Source organism: Schistocerca americana, chromosome 9, assembly GCF_021461395.2.
Source record: "Schistocerca americana isolate TAMUIC-IGC-003095 chromosome 9, iqSchAmer2.1, whole genome shotgun sequence".
NCBI lineage: Eukaryota > Metazoa > Arthropoda > Insecta > Orthoptera > Acrididae > Schistocerca > Schistocerca americana.
Window position 1 is genome coordinate 26,927,173 of NC_060127.1, and position 12,375 is coordinate 26,939,547.

The 12,375-nt window shown below is 40.9% G+C and overlaps 1 protein-coding gene across 1 annotated transcript in view; it reads left to right on the forward strand.

Moving 5' to 3' along the window:
* LOC124551231 (protein split ends-like) overlaps window positions 1–12,375 on the forward strand; it is a 124,289-nt gene that overhangs the window by 97,014 nt on the left and 14,900 nt on the right. The window contains exon 6 of the mRNA XM_047126224.1: window positions 4,306–4,546. Coding sequence (XP_046982180.1) covers window positions 4,306–4,546 — 241 coding nt within the window. The remainder of the gene's footprint in view (window positions 1–4,305; window positions 4,547–12,375) is intronic.

Genomic DNA, 12,375 nt, shown 5'->3' on the forward strand with positions numbered 1-12,375 from the left:
TGCCTGACGTCTGGTGCTCTCAGCACACTCTTGACACTGTGTATCTCGAAATATTGAATTCCCTAAGGATTTCCTAACCGAATGTCCTACTCGTCTAGCTCCAACTACCATTCCGCGCTCAAGAGTCTCTTAATTTCCGCCGTGATGTCATAACTATGTCGGAGACCTTTTCCCATGAACCATCTTAGTATATACACTACTGGCCATTAAAATTGCTACACCACGAAGATGACGTGCATTCACACAAGGTTGGCGTCGGTGGCGACACCTACAACGTGCTGACATTAGGAAAGTTTCCAACCGATTTCTCATACACAAACAGCAGTTGACCGGCGTTGCCTGGTGAAACGTTGTTGTGATGCCTCGTGTAAGGAGGAGAAATGCGTATCATCACTTTTCGGACTTTGATAAAGGTCGGAATGTAGCCTATCGCGATTGCGGTTAATCGTATCGCGACATTAAAGCTCGCGTTGGTCGAGATCCAATGACTGTTAGCAGAATATGGAATCGGTGGGTTCAGGAGGGTAATACGGAACGCCGTGCTGGATCCCAACGGCCTCGTATCTCTTGCAGTCGAGATGACGTTTGCAAGACAACAACCATCTGCACGAACAGTTCGACGACGTGTGCAGCAGCATGGACTATCAGTTGGGAGACCGTGGCTGCGGTTACTCTTGACGCTGCATCACAGAGAGGAGCGCCTGCGATGATGTAATCAACGACGAACCTGGGTGCACGAATGGCAAAACGTCACTTTTTCGGATGAATCCAGGTTCTGTTTACAGCATCGTGATGGTCGCATCCGTGTTTGGCGACATCGCGGTGAGCGCACATTGGAAGCGTGTATTCGTCATCGCCATACTGGCGTATCTTCCGGCGTGAGGGTATGGGGTGCCATTGGTTACACGTCTCGGTCACCTCTTGTTCGCACTGACGGCACTTTGAACAGTGGACGTTACATTTCAGTTATGACCCGTGGCTCTACCCTTTATACGATCCCCGCGAAACCCTACATTTCAGCAGGATAATGCACGACCGCATGTTGCAGGTCCTGCACGGGCCTTTCTGGATACAGAAAATGTTCGACTGCTGCCCTGGCCAGCACATTCTCCAGATCTCTCACCAATTGAAAACGTCTGGTTAATGGTGGCCGAGCAACTGGCTCGTCACAATACGCCAGTCACTACTGTTTATGAACTGTGGCATGGGCAGCTGTACCTGTACACGCCATCCAAGCTCTGTTTGACTCAATGCCCAGACGTATCAAGGCCGTTATTACGGCCAGAGGTGGTTGTTCTGGGTACTGATTTCTCAGGATCTATGCACTCAAATTGCGTGAAAATGTGATCACATGTCAGTTCCAGTATAATATATTTGTCCAAATAATAACCGCTTATCATCTGCATTTCTTCTTGGTGTAGCAACTTTAATGGCCAGTAGTGTATGACAGCTCCATCTACGCACTTCTCTTTTATGCCTCGTGTACGTGATACTATCGGCACCTTTGCATGTCTATATCGCTATCCCATGTCTTTTCTCAGTGTAATCCCTCCCACCTCTCCAAGACACGCTACTGCCCTTTAGCAGACGTCACATTATTTTATCCCTTCCTGCACTAACTGCTTCTCGTCTGTCGTTTCCAGTGGCTTCTCATTTCGTACCTGATGTGTTCACTTCATTTTTAACATCCTTCACTCGCACTACGCTTCATTTTTCACTTTCACACAATGCCGTTCCCAAGATCTCAACTTTTGGAAACTGCTTCCTCTATTCTATGTTGTCACGTCGCAACCGCAAGTCTAAATCCAAAAATAGCGTCGTCTGTCAATAAAAACTGTTATCTCTGAAAGCTCGTTTATTACGAACACCTGGACGGAGAGCTTCTATTCATACATAAATCGAATATTTCGGAATATATAAACAATATTGATGCTATGATTCTCTTCGTCAGTTGTTATGGTGACAGGTGGCCAAAGCTAAATAGAAACATAAATGGCAGGTTTGGCAGTGAAGTCGATAAGGAGCTGGCTGCCTAGTCTGTATCTGCAACGACTGAAATAATTAGTAGTCGTGGGTAAAAAACATACATATTGTATTTAACTTGTGTTGTAGGCTTCTTCATATGCTGCATACATATAATTACAAACAGCTATCTAGGGAGGCATTACTTATGCCACACTTGACTAAGCACCTTGTTAGAGGTTGCTTCCTATCAGCTGAAGGCAATGCTACATTCCGACGTCCCACAGTTCGTAGTGATAGACGGTAAATCATCGAGTAGAACAGAAGTGATATCCGGCGTTCCGCAAGGTAGTGTCATAGGCCCTCTGCTGTTCCTGATTTACATAGAAGATCTAGGTGATAATCTGAGCAGCCCCCTTAGATTGTTTGTAGATGATGCTGTAATTTGCCGTCTAGTAAAATCATGACGATCAATTTCAATTACTAAATGATCTAGAGAGAATTTCTGTATAGTGCGAAAAGTGGAAATTGGCACTAAACAAAGAAAAGAGCGAGGTCATCCACATGGGTACTAAAAGAAAACCAATAAATTTTGGGTATAAGATAAATCGCACAAATCTATTCGACTAAATACCTAGGAGTAACAATTACGAGCAACTTAAATTGGAAAGATGCGACAAACCCACTAAAGAGACAGCCTACGTTACACTTATCCGCCCTCTGGTGGAATACTGCTGCGCGGTGTGGGATCCTTACCAGGTAGGATTGACGGAGGACATCGAAAAAGTGCAAAGAAGGGCAGCTCGTTTCGTGTTATCACGCAGTAGGGGTGAGAGTGTCACTGATACTTTACACGAGTTGGGGTGGCAGTCACTCAAACAAAGGCGGTTTTCCTTGCGGCGAGATCTATTTACGAAATTTCAATCACCAACATTCTCTTCCGAATGCGAAAATATTTTGTTGACATCCACCTACGTAGGGAGAAATGATCATCATAATACAATAAGAGAAATCAGAGCTCGAACGGAAAGATTTTGGTGTTCCTTGTTCCCACGCGCCATTCTAGAGTGGAATGGTAGAGAAGTAGTATGAAAATGGTTCGATGACCCTCTGCCAGGCACTTAAGGGTGAATTGCAGAGTAACCGTGCAGATGTAGTGGACGAGAGCTCGCTAGGTACTTGTCACAAGCCGCGGACGCGGTGCTGGTCGCGACTCGCGGCTCCAACGATATACCGGGTGTTAAAGAAAGGTACGGCCAAACGTTCAGGAAACATTCCTCACACACAAAGAAAGAAAATATGTTATGTGGACATGTGTCCGGAAACGCTTAATTTCCATGTTAGAGCTCATTTTAATTTGTTCTTCCACCTACGCTCAATGGAGCACGTTATCATGATTTCATACGGGATAGTCTACCTGTGCTGCTAGAACATGTACCTTTACAAGTACGACACAACATGTGGTTCATGCACGATGGAGCTCCTGCACATTTCAGTCGAAGTGTTCGTACGCTTCTCAACAACAGATTCGGTGACCGATGGATTGGTAGAGGCGGACCAAGTCCATGGCCTCCACGCTCTCCTAACCTCAACCCTCTTGACTTTCATTTATGGGGGCAATTGAAAGCTCTTGTCTACGCAACCCCGGTACCAAATATAGACTCTTCGTGCTCGTATTGTGGACGGCTGTGATACAATACGCCATTCTCCAGGGCTGCATCAGCGCATCAGGGATTCCATGCGACGGAGTGTTGATGCATGTATCCTCGCTAACGGAGGACATTTTGAACATTTCCTGTAACAAAGTGTTTGAAGTCACGCTGGTACGTTCTGTTGCTGTGTGATTCCATTCCATGGTTAATGTGATTTGAAGAGAAATAATAAAATGAGCTCTAACATCGAAAGTAAGCGTTTCCGGACACATGTCCACATAACATATTTTCCTTCTTTGTGTGTGAGGAATGAATGTTTCCTGAAAGTTTGGCTGTACCTTTTTGTAACACCCTGTATATTACGGACCGCGGGCGATATCTGCAATCCCTAACTAGTGTGGTATCGATCGTTGATACCACAATTTGCACAAAGAAATTTTGAAAACTTTGAGAAATTTTAACAGTAAATAATGGTGCGCCGCGATGTGGTGGCCAGTGATAGTAACCACTACGTCACCTTACATGCATCACAGTTTACGGCGATATCAGTTATTTATATCGATTCTAAACTGGTCATACACAATGTCGAATCATTAAACATTTTATGACGCTTTGATTAAAGTTTACTGTCCGCCGTCCTACCTTGTAAAAAAGACGATCGTCACTCACCTAGTTGTATGAAATTTTGCAGCTATTTTCCCCAGTCGAACTCTGGATTACACTTCCCGAGTGCAGCACCAGTCGCACCTTTGGGCAATAATCTGAAAAGTCCGGAGGGAGAACGGCCTCTGGTCACGGGCAGTCCTCAGCCTCCTCAAGAGCGGAAACAGCCCAAACAGCAGCAACGACAACACCAGCGGCAGCAGCATCAACAGCGGCAGCATCAACAGCAACAGGCTAACTACAGCGAGAACACGCAGAGAATCCAGCAGGTAAGCGTTCAACGACATTGTGATCGTAATTAATAGTACTACGCATCACTCTATCAGCTTAAGCACTGCTCAAGATCATCTTACTTCGTCTCCACAGTAACTGTGACGTCATATACTCCGCACATTTGGTTTAGATTCACTACAATCGGCAGTGAAGGGGGACCCAGCGACATAAAACTACGAAAAATTAGTTTTTTCTCTATCAATTTAAATAGAGAGCGCACACTCCGCTGCAGAGTGAAAATCTCATTCTGGAAACATCCCCCAGGCTGTGGCTAAGCCATGTCTCCGCAATATCCTTTCTTTCAGGAGTGCTAGTTCTGCAAGGTTCGCAGGAGAGCTTCTGTAAATTTTGGAAGGTAGGAGACGATATACTGGCAGAAGTAAAGCTGTGAGTACCGGGCGTGAATCGTGCTTCGGTAGCTCAGATGGTAGAGCACTTGCCCGCGAAAGGCAAAGGTCCCGAGTTCGAGTCTCGGTCAGGCACACAGTTTAAATCTGCCAGGAAGTTTCTTAAATAGAGAGGGCTTATCTTTTAAAATTAAGTATGTGTGTTTTATTTTACATAACTGTAAATATTTTTATTTACTTTCTCAACGTATGGTGACACAAGTAGAGCCCTATATACACATATCAAAAAAAGTTTTGCATCACCTCGGTTCCGAGAGTTTCGGAACCTGTACAGAAAACTGGAATAGAGATCAACATATACATCATATCTGCTCTTTTTATTGCTCATGAAAACCGCACGTTGTATGTTGTACCACCATTCAGCGAGACCTTCAGAGGTGGTGGTCCCGATTGTTGCACACACTGGTACCTCTAATACCCAGTAGCATGTCCTCTTGCATTGATGCATGCCTGTATTCGTTGCGGCATACTGTCCACAAGTCCATCAAAGCATTGTTGGTCCAGATTGTCCCACTCCTCAATGGCCATTCGGCGTAGATGCCTCACAATGGTTGGTGGGTCACGTCGTCCATAAACAGCCCTTTTCAATCTATCACAGGCATGTTAGATAGGGTTCAAGTCCGGACAACATGCTGGCCACTCTAGTCGAGCAATGTCGTTATCCTAAAGGATGTCATTCACAAGATGGGCACGAAGGGGCACGAATTGTCGTCTATGAAGACGAAAGCCTCGCCAATATGCTGCCGATATGGGCGCGCTAACGGTCGGAGGATGGCATTCACGTATCGTACAGCCCTTACGGCGCCTTCCGTGACCACCAGCGGCGTACGTCAGCCCCACATTATGCCACCCCAAAACAGAAGGCAAACCCCATCTTGTTGCACTCGCCGGACAGTGTGTCTAAGGTGTTCAGCCTGACCGGGTTGCCTCCAAACACGCCTCCGGCGATAGTCTGGTTGAAGGCATATGCGACACCCATCGGTGAAGAGAACGTGATGCCAATCCTTAGCGGTCCATTGGGCATGTTGTTGGGCCCATCTGTACCGTGCTGCATGGTGTCGTGGTTGGAAAGATGGACCTCGGGAGTGTAGTTGCCCATCATGCAGGCTATTGCGCACAGTTTGAGTCGTAACACGACATCCTGTGGCTGCACGAAAAGCATTATTCAACATGGTGCCATTGCTGTCAGAGTTCCTCCGAGCTATAATCCATAGGTAACTGTCATCCACTGCAGTAGTAGCCCTTGGCCGGCCTGAGTGATGCATGACATCGACGGTTCCTGTCTCTCTCTTTATCTCCTCCATGTCCGAACAACATCGCTTTGGTTCATTCCAAGACGCCTTTACAGCTCCCTTGTTGAGAGCTCTTCCTGGCACAAAGTAACAATGCGGACGCGATCGAACAGCGGTATTTACCGTCTAGGCATGGTTGAACTACATACAACACGAGCCGTGTACCTCCTTCCTGGTGGAATGACTGGAACTGATCAGCTTTCGGACCCCCTCCGTCTAATAGGCGCTGTCCATGCATGGTTGTTTAAATTTTTGGGCGGTTTTAGTGACATCTCTCAACAGTCAAAGGGACTGTGTCTGTGATACAATATCCACTGTCAACGTTTATTTTCAGGAGTTTTGGAACAAGGGTGATGCAAAACTTTTTTTGATGTCTGTACTATCTGAAGGGATCTAAGATTCAAAATTTTCAATAGTTCGACGGATAATATATCAGAAGAACATGTTCTAACTGTTGGTTAACTCGGCATGCCATTGTTTCCACATTGTAAGTTCAGTGCAAATATGGGATGTTGAGTAAGTGAGTGTTTAGGATAGAAGATACCTCCAAGAACGGACATAAGGCCGGCCGTAGTGGCCGAGCGGTTCTAGGCGCTACAGTCTGGAACCGCGCGACCGATATGGTCGCAGGTTCGAATCCTGCCTCGGGCATGGATGTGTGTGATGTCCTTAGTTAGGTTTAAGTAGTTCTTAGTTCTAGGAGACTGATGACCTCAGAAGTTAAGTCCCATAGTGCTCAGAGCCATTTGAACCATTTGAACGGACATAAGCAACACAATAGCTACTCATTCTTGCGGTAATGCGGAAAATGCCACAAACAATGGTAAGCTTACGTGTGAGGAAACATCAACTCCATTATCCAATGGAAAGACGCTTTATTTATCTGATTACCAGAATTCTGATTCAGACCACTTCGTTCACCCTTTAATTCTCATTCTGAGTACTTGCACAAAGACATTACTTCAATCAATCAGCATCAGACATATCTGTGCCAAATAGTTTTTAAAATTGCGTCAAAGCTTTTTGCGGACGGTTCGTTCATACCGTACGTATTGTATTTTGACCAAGTATCTGACCTATTTGAACGTAATCCATCTGATGGTTCAGTATCTGTATGCAAAGTACATTATACGGGGTGTATCAAAAAGAATCATCCGATTTTTAAAAAAATCATAGCTATTTTGTTATTTGAGATACGTGCTTGAGCAACGTACTGTTGGTAAGGGCAAACTCTGGAGTTTTTCATGGTTCCCGCCAAGTAGCAGCAGTTCTAGTGAAAATGGTGTCGGGACAACTGAAAGCGTTTTGTTTTCCCGGTTTGTGCAGTAATAACTGTTCAGCGAGACTTTCCAGTTAGGCATGATGTGGATCCCCCTACAGCACAGAGCATTGGACGATGGCAGGAACAATTCTGAGGAACAGGTCGTTTGTGTGAAGGCAAACCGCCGGGCCGTCCCCGAGTGCCTGACACAGACGTCGAACACATCCGCCCTAGTTTCGCAAGGAATTTGCAGAAATCCGTTCGCCGTGCAGCTCGACAGTTTAACAAGCTCCCGATGTCCGTCTGGGGTGTGTTGCGCCGACGTTTACACGTGAAACCGTACAAAATTCAGTTACTACAGGCTCTTCGTGAAGGTGACAAACAGCAACATGTGGAGTTTTGTAATTTCGTTCTTGACAAGATGGAGGATAGCAGTTTTCTTCCAAGGGCATCGGACCTGGCTGTAAGTGATTGTTTCTGGTGGAGGTTTATAAAAGACTTATGTTTATGTGCCTCCGTTGCCGACAACAATGAATGAAGTGAAACATCGCATAACAGCAGCTCTGAGAGCTGCAACTCTAGACACGCTCGCTGCAGCGTGGGAACAATTTGAGTACCGCACTGACATATGCCGCACACCTCAAGGGGGCATATTGAACACCTGTGAAAAGGTATGAGAAAAAACTTTTTGAGTTTCCTGTTCATAAAAAAACACAAAATACATTGTATATGTTCATTAGTTTCAGAAATCGGATGATTCTTTCTGATACACCCTGTGCTCTATACTTTACAATTGAAGTACTGACGCTGTTGCCACATACAGCAGAAGAAATATTTAATTACTATTAAAAACAGTCTTGATCACGATTTATTTAGCAAAGTGACCGGTTTCGACCACTACTGTGGTCATCTTCAGACCTATAAGTTGTATACAAAGCTCTAATTAGAGGGCTACATACATTAAACAAAATGCATAAAGTTATAAAGCTATAAAACGTTGAATTACCATTGAGTAGGAACCTCTTTCTGTTGGAGAATCACTACTGGAGAAACCAGTGCACGTCTTACTATATATAATGGAGGCTCCACCCACTTCTGACTGCATGATGTCATTATTAACCAATGAGTAATAAGTCGAATTACAATTTAAAATTTCTTAGTTAAATAACATTGTCAAGAATTAGAAATAAATACACACTAAACTTAGCTTATTAAACAGCTATTGTCAATTAAGAAGCGTTAAAATATTTAAATATGTAGGAAAATGAACTTCGGTTTGGCAGTACATGTGTTGCCCTCTCAAGGCCTATCAGCGAACCATTTGGAACCACTGGTTGCTATGGTGAAGTTAGATGCCGTTGCAAAGATGAAGCAGCAGGCTTTTTTCACTGAAGTTGTTGTAAAGTCGATAGTCGAACTAGTAGTTGCCATGGTGAGGACAAACGCCAGTGCAAAGATGTGGCAGCAGGCTTCTTTCCAACGAAGTTGTTGCGAAGTAGAATGGCAAAGACTGTGGCGTCAGACGATGTATTATTGAGCAGCAACTTGTCTTTATTGAAACGAAAAGAGTAAGCTACAATAATCTGTAGCTGACATGTATACTACATGCTGCCCAAATACGATACAAAGTAGTTGTCTGTATATATGAAACATTATCTATGAAGTTGATATGTAGATTACATGAGCCTTTTTTTCATTTAAGGCATTGCTATTCATCAAGTTATATGCCAGTCATATAAGCAAATAAAAATGAAAGAATTTAAAATTATAAAATTATGAGCCAGTGTCAAAAATGAAACGATGTGAATTAGCAATATGCAGTCTAAAAGCATAAAAGCAAAAATTCTAAAACAAATAGTCAATCATAAAATAATGTTTGGTAAACACAATTACAATGTAAAGATAAAATATTTGCTAAAAGTCTTTATAATTAAAAAAGTATATATATAATTTCTTTTTTTAACCTTTTAAAATAAAGGACAGAAGAGTAAACATTCTAAAGCAGATCATCGAAAAGCTCAAAGAAATGTTTGTCTTTGAACTGAAGTTGTTCGTTTAAAACAGATAATGGATTACTTTTGTGAAGTGAAAAAATTTCAATTTCTTCTAAGGTATTTAGCAGTGGTCCTTTTGGCACAGTACGTAATATTTTCAAATTGCTAGAAATGCAACCCTCAGAATGATTGTATCCATCAAGATGTTGACCAAATATTGATTTGATACGTGCAGTACCAGTAGTATGTTCTTTGAAACGTGTTAAAAAGTTACGGCCAGTTTGGCCAATATACTGTTTCTCACAGTCATTACATATTATTTTATAAACGCCTGACTTTTGGTAGCTATTTGAGTATCCAATTGTGTGTTTCAGTTTCATCTGTAGGGGGTTATAAGTTTTAAATGCTATTGTCACGCTTGTGTTCTTAAATAATTTATTTATTTTATCTGTGATAGGTCCCATGTATGTCATTTGTGTAAATCTCTTCTTGGAATTTATAACAGCGTCATTTTTTTCTTGTAATTTTTGATGTAACAGATCAACCTGAAGTTAATTATAATTGTTAGCAACTGCTATCTGTTTTAATGTATCAATTTCCTTTTGGATTTCATCATGTTGGAGAGGTAATTTCAGTATCCTATGTATCATAGTTTTAAAAAATGCCATTTTCTATCTTAATGGATGGCGTGATGTAGCATTTATTATTACGTCGGTTGATGTGGGTTTTCTATAAATAGAAATATTATGTCTTCCATTCTGATTTGTAATTGTGAGGTCAAGGAAATTAATACAATTGTTACTTTCGTGTTCTACTGTAAATACAAGTTTTGGATGTAAATTATTTAAGTTGTTAGCGAAGGCATCAATTTCTTCCTTAGAGCCGTTATATAATAGCAGTGTGTCGTCAACATATCTTTTGTAGTATATAATACTATTTGTTATTTCTGGATTATTTTTGAAAAATTGGATTTCGATGTAGTTGACGAAGATATCTGCTATAGTGCTAGCCAGGGAATTCCCCATTGCAAGTCCATCTTCCTGTATGTATATTTTATTATTAAATGAAAAATAATTATAATCTAGAGTAATTCTTAACAGTTCGATGAATTCTACTATTACTTTGGGGCTCATGATTTTGTGACGCGTTAAGTTATCATTAATGATAGAGATAGTCTCTTGAATAGGTATATTCGTGTAAAGATTTGTGATGTCCAACGATGTGAACCTTGCGTTTTTTGGAATATCCACATCATAAATTAGTTAATTCGAAACTGTTTTTAATACTAAAATTTTCTTCATAAACGTAGAAGGATTTTAAGATTTGATTGAGCTTTTGTTCAGGTTATAAGAGGGACTGTTGGTATTGTTAACAATTGGACGAATTAGTAAATTTGGTTTGTGTAATTTGATTTGCGATCTCAACTTAGGTAAAGTGGGGTTCATAACTCTAAGTGTTATTTTATCTTTAGGTGAAAGTAAAGAGTCACTATCATCAATCAGCTTTTTAATTTTTGTTTGAAATCTTGAAGTCGGGTCTTTATTAACCTCAGTTATTCCATTAGCGTTAAAAAATTATAAAGTTTTAGAAACATAATCATCTTCGCTAACAATGACTAGAGTATTCCCTTTATCTGCCTTGATTGCAATAGCTTTACTAGTTATTAACTTCTGGTTGATTTGCAAGGTTCGTATTGTTGGACATCACAAATATTTTCACGAATATACCTATTCAAGAGACTATCTCTATCATTAATGATAACTTAACGTGTCACAAAATCATGAGCCCCAAAGAAATAGTAGAATTCATCGAACTGTTAAGAATTACTCTAGATTTTAATTATTTTTCATTTAATAATAAAATATACATACAGGAAGATGGACTTGCAATGGAGAATTCCCTGGCTAGCACTATAGCAGATATCTTCGTCAACTACATTGAAATCCAATTTTTCAAAAATAATCCAGAAATAACAAATAGTATTATATACTACAAAAGATATGTTGACGACACACTGCTATTATATAACAGCTCTAAGGAAGAAATTGATGCCTTCGCTAACAACTTAAATAATTTACATCCAAAACTTGTATTTACAGTAGAACACGAAAGTAACAATTGTATTAATTTCCTTGACCTCACAATTACAAATCAGAATGGAAGACATAATATTTCTATTTATAGAAAACCCACATCAACCGACGTAATTTTAAATGCTACATCATGCCATCCATTAAGATACAAAATGGCATTTTTTAAAACTGTGATACATAGGATACTGAAATTACCTCTCCAACATGATGAAATCCAAAAGGAAATTGATACATTAAAACAGATAGCAGTTGCTAACAATTATAATTAACTTCATGTTGATCTGTTATATCAAAAATTACAAGAAAAAAATGACGCTGTTATAAATTCCAAGAAGAGATTTACACAAATGACATACATGGGACCTATCTCAGATAAAATAAATAAATTATTTAAGAACACAAGTGTGACAATAGCATTTAAAACTTATAACCCCCTACAGATGAAACTGAAACACACAATTGGATACTCAAATAGCTACCAAAAGTCAGGCGTTTATAAAATAATATGTAATGACTGTGAGAAACAGTATATTGGCCAAACTGGCCGTAACTTTTTAACACGTTTCAAAGAACATACTACTGGTACTGCACGTATCAAATCAATATTTGGTCAACATCTTGATGGATACAATCATTCTGAGGGTTGCATTTCTAGCAATTTGAAAATATTACGTACTGTGCCAAAAGGACCACTGCTAAATACCTTAGAAGAAATTGAAATTTTTTCACTTCACAAAAGTAATCCATTATCTGTTTTAAACGAACAACTTCAGTTCAA